The sequence below is a fragment of the Leptinotarsa decemlineata genome, unplaced genomic scaffold (assembly GCF_025532065.1).
Source record: "Leptinotarsa decemlineata unplaced genomic scaffold, Ldec_3_MD MMD2_tig00003798_RagTag_RagTag, whole genome shotgun sequence".
Classification (NCBI taxonomy): Eukaryota; Metazoa; Arthropoda; class Insecta; order Coleoptera; family Chrysomelidae; genus Leptinotarsa; species Leptinotarsa decemlineata.
Genome location: NW_027412596.1, coordinates 3,135,008 through 3,157,727, shown reverse-complemented (window position 1 = coordinate 3,157,727; position 22,720 = coordinate 3,135,008). Strand labels below are relative to the sequence as shown.

The 22,720-nt window shown below is 38.1% G+C and overlaps 2 protein-coding genes across 4 annotated transcripts in view; both read right to left on the bottom strand.

The window, feature by feature from the left end:
- LOC141483680 (U-scoloptoxin(01)-Tl1a-like) overlaps nucleotides 1-22,720 on the bottom strand; it is a 48,655-nt gene that overhangs the window by 22,989 nt on the left and 2,946 nt on the right. Inside the window, exon 1 of one of the 2 annotated variants that reach the window (XR_012466222.1) lies at nucleotides 12,921-12,935. The exons of the other annotated variant lie outside the window; for it this stretch is intronic. The gene's annotated coding sequence lies outside the window, so the exon portion shown is untranslated. Of the gene's footprint in view, nucleotides 1-12,920; nucleotides 12,936-22,720 lie in introns of those variants that run through there. 2 annotated transcript variants of the gene reach the window in all.
- Nucleotides 5,529-8,717, bottom strand: LOC141483678 (uncharacterized). Of its 2 annotated transcripts, XM_074178477.1 has the most exons (3): nucleotides 8,484-8,717; nucleotides 8,293-8,395; nucleotides 5,529-8,002 (listed from the first exon to the last, which is right to left on the bottom strand). In XM_074178477.1, exon 3 carries the CDS (start codon nucleotides 6,876-6,878, stop codon nucleotides 5,529-5,531), a length of 1,350 nt encoding a protein of 449 aa, XP_074034578.1. In that variant the 5' UTR covers nucleotides 6,879-8,002; nucleotides 8,293-8,395; nucleotides 8,484-8,717. The 2 variants fall into 2 exon arrangements, with proteins under 2 accessions (XP_074034578.1, XP_074034577.1); XM_074178476.1 differs by having other exon boundaries at nucleotides 8,293-8,717.

Genomic DNA, 22,720 nt, shown 5'->3' with positions numbered 1-22,720 from the left:
GTAAGACAAACTCGTTTGCGTCGCGTGAGCTCAGGCGTAGGCGCATCGGTGTCAATCAGCAATCGTGAAAGGAAGAATATACCTCAATTTCCGTTTCACAAATATCTATGTCAATCAGGTATCAATAACAAACTCTTAATCAATAAACGATAAACAAACACTATATCAACAGGTATCAATAAACATAAGGGCAACAATTATTCAAATATCTCAGTATATCACAAATATTCAATTAAATCAATTATAACTTGCGTGCTCCTTTTGGGCCACCCGGTATATGGTGTTAGGCTACCCCGTAGTTCGACGGAAGTGGATCACCCTGTAGTACTGCTGAGATGGATCACCCTGTAGTACGGCGGAGATGGATCACCCTGTAGCACCACCAAGATAGATCACCCTGTAGGGCACGACAAGCTGGACCAGTAATGGATCACCAAATAAGATCCAGAAAGAAAATAAAGGAAAACAGGAACCCTTGACGAAGACAAAAAAAAAGCAGGAAGAAAAACAGGAAGAAAAACCCTACGGAAGAAAATTCTCAATCAGAATCAGATGAAACAAGGTGAGATTCAACCCCCATTCATTAGGACTATTTGACTAATCAATACCCCTGGTATATTTTCATCAAGCAACGTAGCAAGATAACAAGAGTATATTTTTGGGTGCCCTGTATAACCATATGATCCGTAAAGATCAAGAAAATTGAATGAGTGTTGAAACCTCTCTTCAATACTAATATTCAGTTGAGATATAACGATGGAACCAGAAATTACTAAAATCATTTAAAACACATTTAATGGTAAAATTCTTACCCTGGCCAAGGGGTTTTCTATACGATTCTTCGTGTGCGGTGTTCTGCACGGAAGTCCTGCTGGGACTTGATGAGTGACTGAGGGCCTTCTGTTTCTTATGAATCTAGAGACGAGAAACGAAGGTTGTAGAATTGAAGAAGTGATATCATAGCTAAGATCACATGAGAGATGCGACAGTGATTCAGACATACCTAATTTCGGAAATCCTTCCACCTGGCACGAGTTCGGTATCCACCACAAATCCTCAAAAGAGCTTAAGTTTCCGACTGCAAATATCCACACCAAAATGACCAATCAGTCTTCCACTATACAATCCTGACTTGTAGAAATAATCCCCGTGAAGGATGGCACAAATACAACCAAATATATCCTACAATCAGTCTGATGATACCCTTTGAACTCCGAACCAAGCTCACCGAAGGCTAACTTCCAAATACTAAGAGAATGCCACATCTGACAGCTAACCAGTTGTTGCCACAGTGCATCCAATCTACACTACAAGCACCAAGGGGGCGCTGTGCACAACATCATAAATCTAACAATTCCTCCACAGCCACTTGATACATCATCAACAAGTCCATGACCCATCAAAACTCCTTCTCAAAGCAATGCAACCCTAAAACAACCCTTGACAACTTGAGTAACCGATCAATCCTCCACCCGTGAACAACTGTAGAACTAGTTCGGTGTAGTTCGTCGGAACGACACTACGAAAGTTCGGCGGATGTCAACCAACAGCTGTCTCTTAACCTCGTATATTAGAATGTTTACAAAAGTATTCACTCCAACCTATTTTCAACTATTTACCAATCCTTATTCATGCGATGGAATAGAAACATACAAGGTAAGTCGCCACATCCTTCCCTTTCAGTACAAATATTAGAGCATTCATGTTATGCAGAATATTTACCGAAAATATCAAACAGTATTCAGTAACCCAGAGCTAACTAATATTGTTTTTCAGGCGATATGGCTCTAATATGTCAGTAGACCTTCTGGAAGTGATGAATAACAATCTATGCAAGAAATATTCTCGGAAAGGTATAGGGAATAAGGCAGACAACGGCTGAAAAAAATGATAGGTGAAGAAAACTGAGAAACAAACAATAACAACTATTTCAACCTAGCGAGGGATTTCGGATCTCCAATGTCGATTGGCAATAGGAGAACGCGTAAGTACTGGTCAAAGCAGTTAGTCAGGGAGCATACATTTATTCTTATACATTTCAGGTATGGTTTTCTATGGAACGGAAGATTCCCATTACTATGATGTTAAATGAATAAAATGAACTTGTAACTGAATTACATTGTTAATATCCTCTGAATAAAGATCTTAAAAGGTAAGGTAGTGGTTTTGAAAGGTCACATAAGAGCAGTTTGATCTAGTGCTAAATTGAAACGTAACAACTTCTTTGAAAATGTAGGTCGGGCACACTGACAAACCAGATGTGTCCCTAGCTGTGACGAAAAGTTCGTCATCAATAAATGACAATTCTGTCGATTCCATAGTAAATAAACGAACAATATCTACAATATTTACAAGTAAATTTAGACCGTTACAATTCCCCCCTTGCCTCAAGAAAATTTACTAGCGTAAATTTTCATCAGCGCTAGCTGACTTTAGGTCTTTCGCATTCCATATTCCCTTATAATTACCGTCTTCATCTCTTAATTCATATGTCCACGGGGATACCCTTTTTTTAATATAAAAAGGCCCGACAAATCTTGGCGCTAGCTTAGCACTAAAATATTTGTCCGCCTCTGATACCACAAAATTCTTCCTCCAAACGGGTTGATTTGGCCAAAATTCTTCACTCCTTCTTCGAAGGTTATAAGTTTTTTCATTCTTTCGAGCAGCCACATCTAACCTTTTCCTTATCTCCTCAAAGAGTTTTCTGAATCCTTCAGGCCTCGAATCTTCAGCAGGTTCACTATCAACCAATAGATTTTTCCTCCGAGAGATCTCCTCTCCGCACAAAACCATTGAGCGGCCGAAATTCACGAAATATGGAGTGTGGTTAGTCGTCTCATGTCGAGCCGTTCTCAAGGCGCATGATAGCTTGGGTAAGTTGAAATCCCAGGTCCTGTGATTATCGGACACATACATAGCCAACATTGACTTCAATGTTCTGTTCACTCGTTCAGTCGGGTTTGCCTGAGGATGATAATGGGCATTATACCTAATTTTCACCTTATATTCTTCCACGAGTTTTCTCATCTGTCGAGATCGGTATTGCGGCCCATTATCGCACAAAAGAATTCGGGGAACTCCATATACCAGAAAAACTTCCTCTTCGATCTTCCTTATGATGATTTCTGCTGTTGACGATCTTAGCGGAAAGACTAATGAAAACTTGCTAAAGTAATCTGTTACGACTAAGATAAATTTATTGCCTTTTGTAGATCTAGGTAAGGGTCCCATGATATCACTGGCGATCATTTCCCATGGCCGGGTCACTTTCGGTTGTGGAGTCATTAGTCCATTTGGTCCTCTGAGGTCGGGTTTATAGGCGGAACAAGTGGAACAATTTCGAACAAACTTCGACACGTCAGATTTCATCTTTGGCCAATAATGCCTTTCCCTGATACGATGGTAGGTTTTGAATATTCCTTGATGTCCTGAGGTCGGGTCTGCATGAGCTTCAATAAGAATTTTCTTCCGATCCGCTTTTGGTACAACTAACTTCCAAACGTCGGTTTGGTCTTCTAATTCCACGTAACACGGTTTGACGTACTTGTAGAGTGATCCCTGAGAGAATCTCCAATTGGGGTATTTTTCGGGTTGTAAACTCACTCGATCTTTCACGCGCAGGTACCACTTGTCCAAAATCTCTTCTTTCATCTGCTGGTTGATGGCATCAATGACTGGGACCGATCGAGAAAGGGTGTCAGGAACGATGTGATCCTTCCCTTTCCTGTGAACAATTTTGAAGTCATATTGCTGCATGCGGACTGCCCATCTTGCCAGTCGTCCTGATGGATCTTTCAAATTCTGTAACCAGACCAAGGAATAGTGATCGGTTATTACGGTGAACGGAATAGCTTCTAAATAAGGTCGCAGTTTTTCAATCGCCCACAGCACGGCCAAGCATTCCCTTTCTGTAGTAGAAAAATTGCGCTCTTGTTTCGTCAATGATCTACTCAAATAGCAAATTACTACGTCCTCATCCTCGCGAGTCTGAGTGAGAACAGCGCCAATTCCAAATGCCGAGGCGTCGGTTTGCAGAACAAATGGGAGGGAATAATCCGGACAGCTCAAGACTGGTGCTGATATAAGACGTTCCTTCATCTTCTGAAAAGCGATATCGCAAGTTTCGGTCCAATCAAACTTTCTACCCTTTTTCAGCAGCGATGTGAGTGGAGAAACGATGGATGCAAACTCAGGTATGAATCTCCTGTACCAGGAAAAAGTACCCACCAGTCTCCTGACATCTTTTACCGATTCTGGTCTAGGAAGCTGCAACATAGCCTTGACTTTATCGGGGTCGACATGCAACCCATTTCTATCTACAACGTATCCCAAATACTTCATTTCTGGCCTACAAAATTGACACTTTTCGAAGCTAACAGTGAGATTTGCTTCTCTCAATCTGCGGAAAACTTCATCAAGAATTGTCAGATGTTTCTCCAGAGTTTGGGTAACGATCACTACATCATCCAAATAGACGAAGACGTGTGGTTCTAGTTCAGGTCCTAGGACGGTATCGATCAACCTCTGCCACGTTGCTGGTGAATTATGTAATCCGAACGGCATCCTTTTAAATTGGAACAAACCACGCCCAGGAACGGTAAACGCTGTATACGGTCTCGACTTTTCCGCCACAGGAACTTGCCAATACGCAGACTTGATATCAAGAGAGGATAAATAATGTGCATTTTTCAATTTATCGAGCGTGTGGGAAACATATGGGAGAGGGTAGCTGTCTCGTTCCGTTACTGAATTTAGTTTTCTGTAATCAACGCAAAAGCGGTAGCTCCCATCTTTCTTCTTAACGAGAAGAACCGGTGACGACCAGCCACTATTCGACTTCTCGATAATATCGTTCTTCAACATCTCTGTTAGTTCTCGATCAATATGTTGTTGAATAATAGGCGACACTGGATAATAACGCTGCTTGATGGGTGGTGAGTTGGTCACGATGACATGTTCAGCTAGATTCGTACAGCCTAAATTATTCCCCATGAGCTCCTTGTTCTTCTCTACTACAGCGTTTAGCCGGGCCTCTTCCAATGGTGATAAAACTGTTTGTCCTCGAAGATGGTCCAATGCGTTCAGATAGCAAATTTCCTCAGAAAATTTCCACTCGTTGTGCCTCAGATTCGGAACCACTCCCATTGCTCTCCAGAAATTCGTTCCCAAAATTAAGTGATGAGGGACATCAGGAACCACTAAAACTCGAATTAATTTCAGCTTGCCTCTTAAACAAAATGGCACTTCACATTCTCCTATACTTTCACATACTTGACCATTGGCAACAGTGCAACTAATTCTCTTTGCTGAATTCAAATGTACCAAATCTTTTACGATTTGCCAACCTGGGTGTCCCAAGATAGTGGCTGAGGCACCTGAGTCTAATAACCCCAGTAAACTACGCCCCAAGACTTCAACTTTAAGGTAGGGTCTCTCATCGTTTTCGGCGTGATCCAGAATATAATCAAGGATTGGTTGAATAGCAGTCGCCGAGTGCAATTCGCGAGCGCCTTCCCCTCGACGATTCAAAGGCGTCGCTTGTCGTTTCCCGACACGGAGCAGTTTGGACAATTACGAACGGTATACCCTTTTCTCTTACATCTGTAGCATTCCAGTTGCTTCGGTAGAGCACATCCTATAGCACGATGTCCGGGTTGATCGCATCGGAAACATACTATCTCCTTCGACTGATTGTTCGACGGAATTCGTGCCGTTGCTATCTCTAAGGCATTCAATTCCTTGGTGACCTCTACGAAAGCCAAATCCTTCTCTATCACGTTGCCACGACGTGCTGATGGTTCTACGTAGCTATTGATTATGTCCCTTCTGGCTTCCATTCTTCGACATACCGAGCGAAGTTCTGAAATGGTTGTGGGTAAGGGTTCACGTAATCTGTCTTGGTAAAAGGGATGTAAATTCTTCATAACTATATTCAGCTTAGCTTCCTCTGTCATTGGGCAACCTAGGCGGCTGAAGTAGCTTGACATCACTGCAAGATAAACTCCGATGGTTTCTGAGTGGTGTTGAGTCCTTTTCTGCAATTCTTCGAACAATGCGTCAGAATGATTGGCAGAGAGATATTCTTCTCGAAACTCTTCCACTAGTTCTTCCCAGGTCGATACTCGATTCCGACAATCTTTATAAAATTGATACGCCTTGTCAGCAAAAAGGTCCACACCTGAGTCCAACAAAACAGCGTTGGGGACATGTCGCGCTAGTCTTAACTCCTCTATTCCCTCGAAAAATGCTGTCACCGACATTCCTTTACCATCTCCAGAAAACTTCTTCAGATTCCATTTATAAGGCGGAATCATTTTACTGGTTGAGTATGGGTCAAAGACTGGATCTTCCGTCAGAGACGATCGAGCAACTGCTCCTAAGTTAGCATGGAATGATTGCGCTCCCAATCTGCTTTCTAATTGATTTAGTGCAACCGGCACACGCTTCGTATCACTTCTCTTGCTGCTGTCAACTTTATGTGAAAATTCGTCCATCAACGACAGAGCCAAACCCAGGAGTTCGGATTTCCGGGTTTCTTTGTCCTTATCCTTATCTGGGTCCATATTGTCTATACGATTCAACACATGTGCTAGCTTGGTCTGAAGTTTCATTGCCCCGCTACTCGTTCCAGAATCGGTTATGTCATCAATCAGCCTTCTGATATCATCTAGTTTCCCTCTGATTGCAGCCTCATCTTCCTCGAAAGTGAATGGATATGAAGGATATCGAAGACTCTCGCCGTACCTTTCCATCTGCATTACTTGAACCAAACGATGTCTCATTTCCTCACAAGTGCCAGTTGCTACGCCCCGATATGCTAATTCATAGGTCAGTTCGTCTTTATCAAGACGATTTATTACCAGTCTTCTTGCCATAACGCTATTCTACTAGAGTGGTATCAATTAAAAAAAAATATTTATATTTTTCCAAAGTTTCCAAAAGTCACCTACTAACGCCAAAACGCAAAAAAAAACCTTCTTTTAAGGGCCCCACGTTGGGCGCCAAAATGTCACCTCACAAATCACAAGAGGGGACTAAATCATCTGTCGGTAACAAATAAGACAGATGGGTATCCGCGGCTAAGCTAAACAGTGGAGACGGGAGTGGGTTAAACAACTTAGCAAATTTCAAATAGATCTTAATGGGCGCCAGGTAAATTTAATCCTCCAGATACCCTAAGTAACTCACAATATCAATAACTTACCAATTAATATTGGAAATAAAAGATAAAAATCCCCAATATGATTTATTCAGTAATCCTAACTTACATGGATTAACCAACAACGCTTCTAAGACAACAATGCAATATTCACACTACTACGCGATGTTCAAATGTCCATACAAGAGCGCGGTGTATATACCACGAATTCAATCAGCCATAAATTACGGTAGTAACGACGCTAAAAAAACTACAATACGTCGAGTAAAACTACCACGAAAATTGAGTAGGTGAAATCGTAAATACTAGTATCGGATGGTAAGACAAACTCGTTTGCGTCGCGTGAGCTCAGGCGTAGGCGCATCGGTGTCAATCAGCAATCGTGAAAGGAAGAATATACCTCAATTTCCGTTTCACAAATATCTATGTCAATCAGGTATCAATAACAAACTCTTAATCAATAAACGATAAACAAACACTATATCAACAGGTATCAATAAACATAAGGGCAACAATTATTCAAATATCTCAGTATATCACAAATATTCAATTAAATCAATTATAACTTGCGTGCTCCTTTTGGGCCACCCGGTATATGGTGTTAGGCTACCCCGTAGTTCGACGGAAGTGGATCACCCTGTAGTACTGCTGAGATGGATCACCCTGTAGTACGGCGGAGATGGATCACCCTGTAGCACCACCAAGATAGATCACCCTGTAGGGCACGACAAGCTGGACCAGTAATGGATCACCAAATAAGATCCAGAAAGAAAATAAAGGAAAACAGGAACCCTTGACGAAGACAAAAAAAAAGCAGGAAGAAAAACAGGAAGAAAAACCCTACGGAAGAAAATTCTCAATCAGAATCAGATGAAACAAGGTGAGATTCAACCCCCATTCATTAGGACTATTTGACTAATCAATACCCCTGGTATATTTTCATCAAGCAACGTAGCAAGATAACAAGAGTATATTTTTGGGTGCCCTGTATAACCATATGATCCGTAAAGATCAAGAAAATTGAATGAGTGTTGAAACCTCTCTTCAATACTAATATTCAGTTGAGATATAACGATGGAACCAGAAATTACTAAAATCATTTAAAACACATTTAATGGTAAAATTCTTACCCTGGCCAAGGGGTTTTCTATACGATTCTTCGTGTGCGGTGTTCTGCACGGAAGTCCTGCTGGGACTTGATGAGTGACTGAGGGCCTTCTGTTTCTTATGAATCTAGAGACGAGAAACGAAGGTTGTAGAATTGAAGAAGTGATATCATAGCTAAGATCACATGAGAGATGCGACAGTGATTCAGACATACCTAATTTCGGAAATCCTTCCACCTGGCACGAGTTCGGTATCCACCACAAATCCTCAAAAGAGCTTAAGTTTCCGACTGCAAATATCCACACCAAAATGACCAATCAGTCTTCCACTATACAATCCTGACTTGTAGAAATAATCCCCGTGAAGGATGGCACAAATACAACCAAATATATCCTACAATCAGTCTGATGATACCCTTTGAACTCCGAACCAAGCTCACCGAAGGCTAACTTCCAAATACTAAGAGAATGCCACATCTGACAGCTAACCAGTTGTTGCCACAGTGCATCCAATCTACACTACAAGCACCAAGGGGGCGCTGTGCACAACATCATAAATCTAACAATTCCTCCACAGCCACTTGATACATCATCAACAAGTCCATGACCCATCAAAACTCCTTCTCAAAGCAATGCAACCCTAAAACAACCCTTGACAACTTGAGTAACCGATCAATCCTCCACCCGTGAACAACTGTAGAACTAGTTCGGTGTAGTTCGTCGGAACGACACTACGAAAGTTCGGCGGATGTCAACCAACAGCTGTCTCTTAACCTCGTATATTAGAATGTTTACAAAAGTATTCACTCCAACCTATTTTCAACTATTTACCAATCCTTATTCATGCGATGGAATAGAAACATACAAGGTAAGTCGCCACATCCTTCCCTTTCAGTACAAATATTAGAGCATTCATGTTATGCAGAATATTTACCGAAAATATCAAACAGTATTCAGTAACCCAGAGCTAACTAATATTGTTTTTCAGGCGATATGGCTCTAATATGTCAGTAGACCTTCTGGAAGTGATGAATAACAATCTATGCAAGAAATATTCTCGGAAAGGTATAGGGAATAAGGCAGACAACGGCTGAAAAAAATGATAGGTGAAGAAAACTGAGAAACAAACAATAACAACTATTTCAACCTAGCGAGGGATTTCGGATCTCCAATGTCGATTGGCAATAGGAGAACGCGTAAGTACTGGTCAAAGCAGTTAGTCAGGGAGCATACATTTATTCTTATACATTTCAGGTATGGTTTTCTATGGAACGGAAGATTCCCATTACTATGATGTTAAATGAATAAAATGAACTTGTAACTGAATTACATTGTTAATATCCTCTGAATAAAGATCTTAAAAGGTAAGGTAGTGGTTTTGAAAGGTCACATAAGAGCAGTTTGATCTAGTGCTAAATTGAAACGTAACAACTTCTTTGAAAATGTAGGTCGGGCACACTGACAAACCAGATGTGTCCCTAGCTGTGACGAAAAGTTCGTCATCAATAAATGACAATTCTGTCGATTCCATAGTAAATAAACGAACAATATCTACAATATTTACAAGTAAATTTAGACCGTTACAATAGTTCATATATATAGTTTTTTTTTAAGAAATCCTAATATTAAATAATTCCTCCATGCGTTTGGTATTGTTTCACCTTCTAGAATTCTATTATATATATTTAGTAATTTTATTTCAAGGGAATCTGGTAGATTCATTAACATGCTATAGTTTATTTCGTCCATTCCGGGGGAAGTTATTTTCTGATGATTTAGACTTATGTAGAGTTCACTCATTTTGAAATGATCGAACTCTATAGTGGGTTCCAATAGATGAAACTCTGGGTTAATATCATTAGCGGATAGATGCTGTAGTAATGCAATGGCTATATTTTTATTTGGTAGTTGTTTAGTATTTTTAGTTTTGTTATTTGAAAACTGTTTAATCATGTCTCACATATATGATGAATTTGTGTCCCTGTTGAGAGTAGAACAAAAATCTCTAAATCCCTTACGTTTTTTTCTTTTTTAGAAAGCGTCTAGTTATAGCTATTAGTTTTTTAGCTTCTAAATAATTATCTAGTGTAGGTTCTATTTTGAATATGGCAAGTATCCTTTTCCTTTTTTGAATATATAGATCACATTCCTGATCCCACCAGGGGCATTCGTAATTTCTAATGGGTATAGCTATATTCGCAGCCTCATTCATCAATTCTGTTAAAGTACAGTATGAAGATATATTCTCATTATGAACCTTGTCACTAGGATATTTATGATATAACTCCCAGTTCGCTTTACGGAATATTCTCGTTTTCTTTTTGGATGAAACTTCATCCCAGAATCCATTGGATTCAATGTATCTACAAATTATTGTGAAGTGGTCACTGTTTGCACAATCACCTAAGACTTCCCAGTTGCATTTAAGGGCAATTTCGTTAGATACTAAAGTAATATCTACAGAACTAGGATTGCACATTGGATTACTCATACGGGTAGGAGTTTCATCATTAAGTATTACTAAATTTTCATTTTCCAGTATTTTAATTAAGATATTACCGTTTCTATTTCTTTAGGTACTTCCCCAAAGCTAATGGTGTGCGTTCAGATCACCCATTAAAATTATTTTGCCTTCAAGGTTTTCAATCATTTTACTGAATGCATTAGCTGATATTAAATTATTGGATGTACAATAAATGTTAATAAAGTTTATATCTTTAATTTTTATGATTAAACATTGACATTGTTCACTTTCGAAAAATTGGTCGGATTGAATGACACTGTGGGTAAGGTTGTTTTTGATAAGTGTGGCTATACCACCATATCCATCTGATCTATCTTTCCGATATATATCAAAATGTTTAACCTTGCATTGGTATTCAGGTTTTAACCAAGTCTCATTTAATAATATTATTTCTGGAGAATGTTCATTAATTAAATGTATTAAATTGTGTTTGTTGGCGTTTAGACTTCTAATGTTCCACTGAATAACCTTAATTATTCTGGTCTGATTTGAATTCATGTTTTTGGAGTTGTTAATTAAACTCGGAAGCCCTACCTTCAGCTTGCAGCTGACTGCAGTTGCCCAGAGTGTTAAGTAATTTATGTTTAGCTTCCCTAGTAATTTCAGAGTATAGTTTTAGGATTTGATTAATTATGGTTTCGTCAGTTTTATTATTATTTGTTATGGCACTGATAGGCGAGGGCATTGTATTTGTTGCGTTATTCTTATTTTTATTTTGATTTATTAGGTTGTTCATAACCGTGCCTTTTGGTGGCTGATGTATTCTCCCATCTGGGTTAAGCAATACTTCCTTCAAGACTGTCATATCCCCTTCCCGTACGTTGTATTTTGAATTATTATTTGCATTTTGATTTACTAATTGTGAATATGTTCGTTTGTTTGGATTATGTATTTGATGTACTCCCCTTCTTTGGCTAATAGATATATGATTTAGATGTTCTGAATTGTCTTCATTCAATGTAGGATATTCTCTGGGATTATTATAATTGCCTATATCTTTTGGATAAAGTTGTTCTGCTTCATGAAATGAAATATTATCAAAACACATCCTGTCTCTAATCTGTTTTTGTCTCTCATATTCCCTACATTCCCTGCTGCTTGTTTTATGTTCAGTTCTATTACAATTCAAACATTTGGTTTTACAACACATTTCATAAGTTTCATCATTTTCATGATGTTCCTCGCAATGGAAACACCGTTTTTTCCCTTTACAATTTTTTTTGTATGGCCGTACCTCAGACATGAATAGCATTGGATAACTGGTGGGATGTATGGCGATACTGTATAGGATATATAACACATATTAATATGTCTGGGCAAGACCACCCCCTCAAAAGTAATTAAAATTGTAGCTGTTGGTTTATATATAGTTATACCATCTTCTTTTGTTCTTCTATTCATTCGTTTAACATCAATTACTTTAAAGGGACTTTTAATTACATATTGTATATCTTCCTCCCTTAGAGAAATATCAACGCCCCTAACAACATCTTTAGACGTGATGTTATTACATGGGATATAAACTAAGTAGCCATCGTTTTTGAGAGTTTCATTTTTAACAAATTCATTAGCACTTTGTTTGTTACTAAATTCTACTCCTATTCTATTTCTCCCTTTATTTTTAATTCTGATAATATTACCAATATTCATATCATATATATATTTAGCAATTTTTAGATGATTATATCTCCCTAAGTTATTTCCGGATTTTTCGGTGGATTCAACATTGACTACATATGGGCCAATGGCCCCTGTTTTGTAAAAAAGGATTGGTTTTTTTGTAAGTTGTGTTTTAAGGTTATTTATATCGACCATATACGAATCACCTTTCATTCCCTCTCCCCTTATTATCATATCTACATTTGTTAAACCTGAAAGATTGCCATTTGAACTATCAGTTTGTGTTTCGTTGAAAATGCTCTCGACCTCCTCATCAGCGCTGTCGATTGTTTCTATATCATTACCAAGATCTAACCTTTTAAACATTTTTTTTCTTTTTATGTGGAGAAAAACCTCCACTATCCATACTCATAATTGCAAGCTATAATTTTTTTATCGTATATAATAAATTCAGAGATAGCCTGATTCAAATAGATAAGATGGAAAATGTTAATTGAAAGAAGCACACCTGTTATAATTTTTTATCGTCTCTCCTGGTTGCCAATGCGTCTTAGTATTCTTCGCCTCAATTTTCTCTTAGCTGCAAACACTACAAAGATCAAGCACGGAATGACCTGTCGAGGTTGTTCTGAAGCTATTGCTTCGCCACCTCGCCTGAGAACGAATGTGCGCATATCACAGTGACATCTGCATATATACCCAAATTCGTTCTCAGTAACATAGACAAAGAGTAGAGGTGTGGAACCCGTGCGGTACCTGCTTTGATTGAATAATTCACAGAGGTGGTTTGGTCCCCTCATACGCGGCAGCTCAGGTAGGATTCAATAATCCTAATCACAAATAAGGGTATGGCTGCCAACCACATCTCTGCGACAAATCCCTTCATTCACACTCAAACGAAAGCTCTCTAGATACCCAACAGGACCATAACCGTATTCATCCGCTGGTTGAAGGATTCCTCCACCCCGTGAACGACCCGGATCAGTTGGGAAGTCGTATTCCAACCTCGCCAGAACCTGGATTGTTCCTCGAAAATGATATCTACCTACTCAATAGAAAATTTTCGATGACTTTCGCAAGCGAACTGAGTAGCAAGATCGGGCGATGGCCACCTTTAAGAGATTTAACTTGTCCAGTCTTATGAATGGACCCCATTGCTTCAGGCAATCCGTATTATGTTGATGTCTGATAGTCTCGTTTATGATGTGTACTAGCTGTACGAGAACCTTTCGCGACAAGTTACGCAGTAGAACTGCCTCAATCCCATCGATACCTGGGGATTTGTCCTTCCCCAGGAGCTTGATGGTCGCAATTACCTCCTCAACGTTTGTGATCCACTCAAGTAGAGTCGGCTCCGGTATTGGAGCCGGTCTACTCTTCATTACTATGTTGAACATTCTTTGGAGGTGGTCACAGTCGTCGGGATTAACCTGGTGAACACTGGCAAATTATTCCCCAAATAACTGAGTGTTTTGATATTTCGTCAGTAACGTGCTTCTTAACTTTTTCTAAGGTGGGAATGGCCTCAAACCGGTTGTCCGGTCTATTGGCCATCTCACATACCAAATTTACGTCTCACATACGAGTGAGATATAAATTTGGCTAATATCGCCAAAAGTGATTCGAAATATTCAAGACAAATTTTGGTTCCGTTTAGAATATTGAAAATTAGCGCTTGGACAACACTTTGAGCATGTATTAGAGAAACATTGTTGAACCATGATTCTTAGGAGGATTGAGAAAACTTTTAAGTTTTCATGTGTATTAAAAACTCATGGTATTTTTGCAAATGAGATGGACACAGAGTTAGACATAAAGAAGTGTTTTTGCTCTCCCAATTTCGAAAAATCCACAATAAGATTTTTTCAGCCATTGTTTAATTGTTGTTTAAATATTGTTTGAATGTGGCAATAGTAATATTGTGCAGTTTCGTTATCAGAGAGGATGCTTCCGGTTCTAATAAATATTATCTTTATTGAAGTAATCTATGATAACGTCCACAGATATAAGTTGCACCATGGAGTGTATAGTAGAAAAAAAGAAACTTTACTTACTGTCTCGTGAACTGTATAGCTGCAGATATAAAGATTATAGGAATGAGAAGGCATTAGTAGAATAAGAATATTAATAATTGAAGAATGAAAAGTTGATAAGTGAAAAGTTACTTCACATGGAGAAATTAATTACACGTATGAAAATCTTAAGCGAACTGATTTTTACATGGTGTCGCAATGAGGTAAACGAACAAAAACAATTTACTTCATTGAAATATATTATTACGAATCCACAACATATGTTCGTCCTAGTGACTCTTCATTTCAAACAGTCATTCAAAACAAAAAAGGGACGTCCTTTTGACTGAATTCAATACAGTAGTGTTCTTGAGTCCACTCCATATTATTTTGAAGATATTTTTTTGCTCCCATTAGAATTAACAAAGCAAACTTTTATTTCATACAAGCAACAATTGCAGATGCGCAGATATATGTGAATGGATTGTACTTCTACTCCCGTCTATTTCACAATACTGTCGTACTGTGAAACCGTAAAATTCCTATCCAATTTTACTGCTAAGAGTATCTTTAATTCGTTATCCCATCTATGTTTGCTTCTCTGAATAATATTTGAAAAAAAGCCGAATGGGTGAATAAGCATTAATATTTCCAGAACTTTCCGTTTCATGGATATTTTTCCATTATTCAGAATAGCTCTGTTGATTTCAATAAGTTTTGTTTTAAAAGAAAGAAATCATTACTTATGTTCCACCAAGTACAAATAAATATGCATTTTATGATATTTGCTATAAGAGAAGGGTCAATATCATCAATGTGTATCGATAGTCCAGATGCAAATTGTATGTTTCTTTCGTTCGTGAACTCAAATGAGAATATAATGAGCAATTATAGGAGTATTTGGATTATTATCACCCAATAATTCCCTCAGTAGAAACAATAAGCATGACATTTTGCAACAGTTCATCATATGCTACCTCCAAGATAATTTTGTGCCAAAGTTGACCCTGTCCTCAAGTGGCAGTCAGACTCCAAGGTGAATATCAATTTGAAGCAATCGATTTTCAATTTGTTAGCTAGTAACCATCGTTTCATCTATTTCTATTGTTCCTCTGCAATATTGCACGATGTGTTCAAATTTTCATCAGTAGAATAAACATCAGTGCCATCTGCATGCTGAATCTTCACAAGGTATGATGATTTTTTTCGAAACTTTCATTGATTGTCTCGATTGCAAGTATAGTGGAACGTATATGCTCGAGATATTCAACCTGTTTTATATCCTGGAACTCAGGATATAAATAAAACAGGTTGGTTGGTACAGGTTGAATATCTTAGTATATTTGAAATAATGTTTTTTGTTATTCATCTGGTCGTTAAAAATATCGAAGAATATATTGAATGAACAAATATTGTCATTTCACATATAGTCAGTGGGCATACTTGAAGACTGGCTATAAATCAAATCATCCAAAAGAACAATTCGTTCAGGCCAGTCTCAACTCCCTACAGAGTAGCTCAATGGACTGACACCTATCAGAAAACAACAACTCACGAGGGGCGTTGAATTATATCCCACAGGTGTCAGTGCAAGATTCTTCACAGAAGTTATTCCTGCATATGCTGTTGGCGATACAACTGCCGCAACAGATTTTCAATTATTGGAACACACTTGCAGACCGGTTTCGGGCTGTTTGGCCACTCGTCAGTGCAAGGTAATGTATATCATCAACATAAAGTCGATGATCTCCGATAATTGAAAATCGAATTCCTTCAGAGTATCAATCCTCGAACTTAGCTGGAGCATACAACAAACAACAGGTTTGTCGTCGCCCCATCTGCCTATGAACGAGGTAACCACCAACTGTATATCCAAAATTTGCCCAATTCCTCGTATAAAGAAAGACAAATTTTCACATATAGTCAGTGGGTATATACTTGAAGACTGGCTATAAATCAAATCATTCAAAAGAACAATTCGTTCGCTAACAGCATATGCAGGAATAACTTCTGTGAAGAATCCTGCACTGACACCTGTCGTATATAATTCAACGCCCTTCGTGGTATTAGCCAGGGGAGTAGTTGTTTTCTGATAGGTGTCAGTTCATTAACCTACTGTGCAGGGAGTTGAGACTGGCCTGAACGAATTGTTCTTTTGGATGATTTGAAATATTGTCATGTTTGGCTGAAAAACATTTTCACCGTTAGTCCTTTTTAGGTTTTTAATCATATACTCATATAGTTGATCATATAGGTACTTCAATAAGTGGCTCTGCAGTGAAAGCTGCTGTAGAAGAAAAAGGACGAGCCTCGTTCTGTGATGGATGTTAAAGCTATGGGTGTGACACCCAAGTCAACTTGCCAAGTTTTTTGTCAGTTTTGGTGGTTTAACCAATCGACCGATAACTGCGGCAGCAGAAATTTTGGAAGCTTTCTTGGAATGCCATCGAAAAACGAATCTACATGTTTCTAGAAATGATATGAAATCGAGTGAGTTCATATCATCAGCGTGATTTCTAGTTTGTAAGCTGTATTTCTGGTGACACAGGTTGTTGCGTTGTTATTGGCCGAAGTGATATTACCTGTTACATTGCGTTGCACTGCTGCCACCTTAGCATCTTTTAGTATGGGATTCTAAATCCGGTTAAGCGTTATCGCCTCCTCTTTTCTGTTGTAGTTTTGTATATGTTTATGGATTTCTATGGCTTCCCGTACAAGCCGACTGTGGTATCCATGATCGGGTGCAAGTAGTTTCATGTCTTCAAACAGTATCGTATGATCTCCTTCACTAAACGCGTGTTCCGCTACTGCCGATTTTTCTATTTGGCCTAATCTACAGTTTTTCCGATATTCATTCAGCCTTGTACCCATGGATCTTTTGGTGGTACCGATATAAACTTTTCCGCAGGTGCATGGTATACGGTATACCCCGCAGCTGATAGTGGATCTCTTTTGTCTTACGCAGATCTCAGGCTTTGCTGAATATTCCTGGTGGACTTGAACACTGTTTTTATGTTATGCTTCCTTAGGATTTTTCCGATTCTATCTGTAACTCTAGGGATGTACGGTAGAAACACACCGTTTGAGTTTCCTCCCTATTTTGACTTGTAGAAGTCTTCAGTTTTATGACCTTGTTGATCTCGGCTACATTGCATCCATTCGATCTTGAAGCCACTTGAAGATGTTTCAATTCTTCTTGTAGGTGTTCCGGTTCACATATTCTACGGGCACGTTCCGACAAGGTGTTGATAATTTTGACTTTTGATGGTTCGAAAGTGCATGCAGATATCTGTCCGTGTGTGTCGGTTTTCGGTACACTTTATATGTCAGTCTTGTGCCACGCTTTTAGACGAGTACATCTAGAAAAGCTATTCGTTGTTCCTCTTCAGTCTCCGTGGTGAATTTCATGCTAGGGTGTTGATCATTTATGTGGTCTAGAAATAGGTTCAGTCTGTCCCTCCCATGTCTCCATATGGTGGATGACACGGATGTGTCATCCACGTATCGTAGCCAAATGGTTGGTTTGGAATCAAAAGCGTCGATTGCCTTGTCAAATTCCTCCATAAAGAAGTTGCCTATCACTGGGCTGAGTGTACTTCCCATCGCTACGCCGTCTAATTGCTCATATAAATCTCCTCTCCATTGGAACAAACTTCCCGTAATGAATACGCCTCTGAAGAAGCCAGCCACTCGTGCTAGAGAAACGTTAGGATACAGTTCCAAACCACGACGGCCTTCAAATCCAAACGAAGATCATAACACTGAATTTATACTGTATTCACTACTAATAAATTAAACTTCAACAATGATGACAATGAAACATATTTCTTCAAAGAAGGTTTTTGAAATGTCCACCAGCTTTCTCTACACACAAGCGACCCTTTTCTGAACATTTTATGCCGAATTAATTAGTTCAATAGAAATGAGAGAAGAAGAGAAGCATCACCGCCGCTTCCAATTCGTATATAGAATTGGTCAACAATTCAAAAATAAAATCTTTCAATCTTCCCGAGAGGTAAAAGTCCATAGGCGATAGCTCCATTAATAGCAATTCTTAATTAAGGGGTTCAAAATTCTGCTTCAACATTTCTAAATACCTCTGTGATTATTAAAGAACGGGCTAATAATTCTACCCCTGCCCCCACACTCAATCATAACTTTCCTTGACTTTTCTACTCCACTATAGAATGAGGATTTTGTTGTGCCCAAGTATAAGAATTGTTGTGATTGAAAATGCCGGCACTGCTCACTTAAGCTTCGTCTGTCCAAATACAATTTAACGAAAAGTCATTCACTTGGATACAACTTTTTAGGAAACTCTGGCATGCCTAAGCTGGATTTCCTACAAGGCTCTGTAGTGTATGACTTGTTTTAAATACCACCTTCATACCCAGTTCCTTGAAAATGTTCCCAAAGTTCTTCGTATATTGATAGTATGGAACATATATGTATTTGTCTTTCGTCTTTTCTAAAATCGAGATTTCGTTCCAAAGGACAAAGTCAAGAATCCGGAAAAGTCTGGAATTTACGAAATTAAATGTAAGGACTGCGATGCAAAATACAGACTGAAAAATCAATTGATATAAGATCAATATATCATCATATTTTGCAACAAAACCATTCCATAGACTTCAGTACATTAGAATTACTCAGACAAGTTAACAATAATAGGCATCTAGATGCCGATGAGAGTGTAGAAATAAGTAAACATAATAATCTTCTTCGATTGACGACTTGTTTATTTTGTGGAAATTCATGTTCACTGAGGATACACTACAAAAACACACTTTTGTTTATTTTCCACTATATTTCTTTATTGTTGACCGGTTTCGGCTATTATACCATTTTCAAAACTAACTGATTACATTTAAATCCGAGTAATTTATACCTATATTATTCTAGCATAAATGATTTGATATACCTGATATATGTGATATACCTGATATCCGGTACCTGCGTTTCATATACCTGTAAAATCCATGAACATAACAAAGCTTTCAATATAATGTAGGTTTTGGGATCTGGACTATAGGTTCAGGAGAGGACTATTATTTAATTCAAGTTGTCCTTGTAGGTTTTGGGATCTGGACTATAGGTTCAGGAGAGGACTATTATTTAATTCAAGTTGTCCTCTCCTGAACCTATAGTCCAGATCCCAAAACCTACATTATATTGAAAGCTTTGTTATGTTCATGGATTTTACAGGTATATGAAACGCAGGTACCGGATATCAGGTATATCAGATATATCAGGTATATCAAATCATTTATGCTAGAATAATATAGGTATAAATTACTCGGATTTAAATGTAATCAGTTAGTTTTGAAAATGGTATAATAGCCGAAACCGGTCAACAATAAAGAAATATAGTGGAAAATAGACAAAAGTGTGTTTTTGTAATGTATCCTCAGTAAACATAATAATATTATGAATAACAATGGTAGACCGATACCTAATAGCAAACGATATAGATTGGTAAAATAATATATTATTATCAGATTTACATGACTGTTAGATAAGGCAATATTGTAAAATTAATTTAAGAATAGTACATAAGGCAACATGTAAAATGTATTTGAGACAATTATGAAGAAGGTACCTAGCAGAGGTATCTCGGGTATAAATGAGTACAATATAATATGTAATTTATTTCAATCTTCCCCTTGAAGATGATCACTTGGTGATTGAAACACGTATCGAGGTGGTAAAAATAACGGTCTGGTGTTGGAATCAAACTCCAATAATATTCAAGAGGTATTTAAACAATAAATTGGGTGAATAATGCATCTATGATGAAAAATAATACAAAAAATTTCAACTAATGTAGCTAAGAGAAAAACTCATCGATTGTATAGGAGCTTATTTCAAAAAGTAGTGTTTTATGTTTGAATACTTGTTCCTTGGTTATAATTTTGAAAAACTTCGAAAGTGCATAATATAATCTCAGCCCCAAAATCCCAAACGAGTTCAGACGAAGAGATAAACGTGTTTTGGTATGTGAAAATAATTTCCATTTTTATGAATGTACAACAAAACTTTCAGGATATAGAGACCACGTAGAGACAACATTTTCAAGGTTTTTAATATTGTTCTACACGATGATGCTCGTGATGCGTTTGCAGAAACATAGTATGCCGGTGGAGAATTTCTCCAAACAATGATCCCGTAGTTGATTCTTAATTGTATCTTCCACTAGTAATATAAGTAGACCAGAGTTGTCTAGAATTATTTTCAGGTTTCTTAACAGATAACACTGCTTATTGAGTGCTGATGAAAATTGAGATTGCTGTTTAGAAAAAGCCCTCAAAATTTCATACTATCAACTTTTTTTACCTCAAACCGTGTTAATATTTTAAACAATATGAACAGCTACTATTTTCGTTTTAGAGGCATTGTCAGCTTGTCGGGTGATTTTTGTGTATGGCTCTCCAGCTTCCTGAAAAGACGTTTCCTGCAAGTGGCCGTCGATGAATATCTCTCGAAGACTTTTATCATCAACGCTAGTGTTTCCCAGGGATCCATGTTGTCTCCAACATGGAGACAACATGGATTAGTCAGTGAGCTATGCTTGAAGGCTGGCAGTAAACAATTCTAAAGAAATTAACTTTAAACGTTCAAGCCAGTCTCGAATATACCTACACAGTAATTTAAATGGACCTATTAGAAAACAACTACTCCCCTGGCTAATACCACGAAGGGCGTTGGATTATATCCGACAGGCGTCAGTGCAGGAATCTTTACAGAAAATTTCCTGCATATGTACTTGACAATACAACTGAAAGAGTCGACCTTCAATTCTGGAACGGGCACACTTGCAAACCCGTTTCGTGCTTATTAGCCACTCGTCAGGGCAAGATAGTGACCATCATCGACCTAAAGTCAATGATATTCCACAATTGAAAATCGGAATTTTTTCAGAGTATTTCATTCCTCTTCCTAAGTTGGAGCGAAACAACAAAATGTCACTCCATCTAGTGGACGAGATACTACCCAACTGCATATCCGTAATTTGTCTGATTCCTCTGAATAAGGTAGAAAAACTTTCTTATTAGTCAGGGGGCTATGCGATTTTCAATTATGGAATATCATCGACTTCAGGTCGATTATGGTCACTATCTTGCACTGATGATCCCGGCTAATGATGGCTAATGAGCCCGAAACGGGTCTGTAAGTGTGCCCGTTCCAAAATTGAAGGTCGACTTTTTCAGTTGTATTACCAATTGCATATGTAGGAAATTTTCTGTGAAGATTCCTGCACTGACGCCTGTCGGATATAATCCAACGCCCGTCGTGGTATTAGCCAGGGGAGTAGTTGTTTTCTGATAGACGTTAGTCCATTTAACCTACTGTGTAGGTATATTCGAGACTGGCTTGAACGTTTGAAGTTCATTTATTTAGAACCTCTTATAATAACCCAATTATTTTCCTGAAAACTCACAGCTAGAATATCTAGGTATGCACTTCAACAGTACAATTATAAAATCCAGTACATTTCAGGGTCCAGTTATATTTTATTAGGTGCTTCATCTAGACATTCTGGAATATGATCGACTTCTTCAAGTGACAAAACTTTTAGAAATTTTCCGCTTATCACAATAATCGAAGAAATTAAGCTACTTATAGATACCACAGTTTATTATCAGCGAACAAATTCCGAACAGTATCCGTTGTTACTTTGATTTCAGTTCAGTATCTAGTTTGTTAGTCATTGGCAAATGGAGTCCATCAACGCATTCATGTTTCAGTCTAGCACCGCTGTTGGGACCTATCACGGTTCGAAAAGACACTGTCTGGTGTTGGATCACGAATTCTTCGTTTTTGAGCTCTAGTTTCAAGTAGTTGCTTTGTAGTGAATACTGCTGTGAACAGACGACAAACCTCGTTCGAAGTTGATTGAGTTTCCGTCTTTACTTGATCATTACCTTCGTTGATATTCACTTATTGAAAACTAAGATCTGTCTTGTCGTGAAAAATATTCTGGTCACGAAAAAAGGGGTCATGAATCAAAACTGCGACTGCTCTGAGTTTTTTGAGTGAGTGAATTATCAGATTTTTTCAAAAGTTTTGTCCATTTTTATGACTCTACTATGAACTGTAATATCTTAGTGAATATCTCAGATGTTTATTAGCTGAATGTTATTCACGGTTTGTCATAGTTGTCATAATGTTGCATTGTCATTTGAATTCTGTTCGGTACATTTATGTCACTTAGAAAGTTCAATAATCAAGTGTGATTTACCTCTTGATATAGTTTTCAAGTCACTTCCCAGATTATGCCGAAGATTCTCGTTTGTAT

Excerpts from the sequence above, each read along its gene's own strand:
- LOC141483678 (XM_074178476.1), bottom strand. The coding sequence starts at position 6,878 with ATGGCAAGAAGACTGGTAATAAATCGTCTTGATAAAGACGAACTGACC.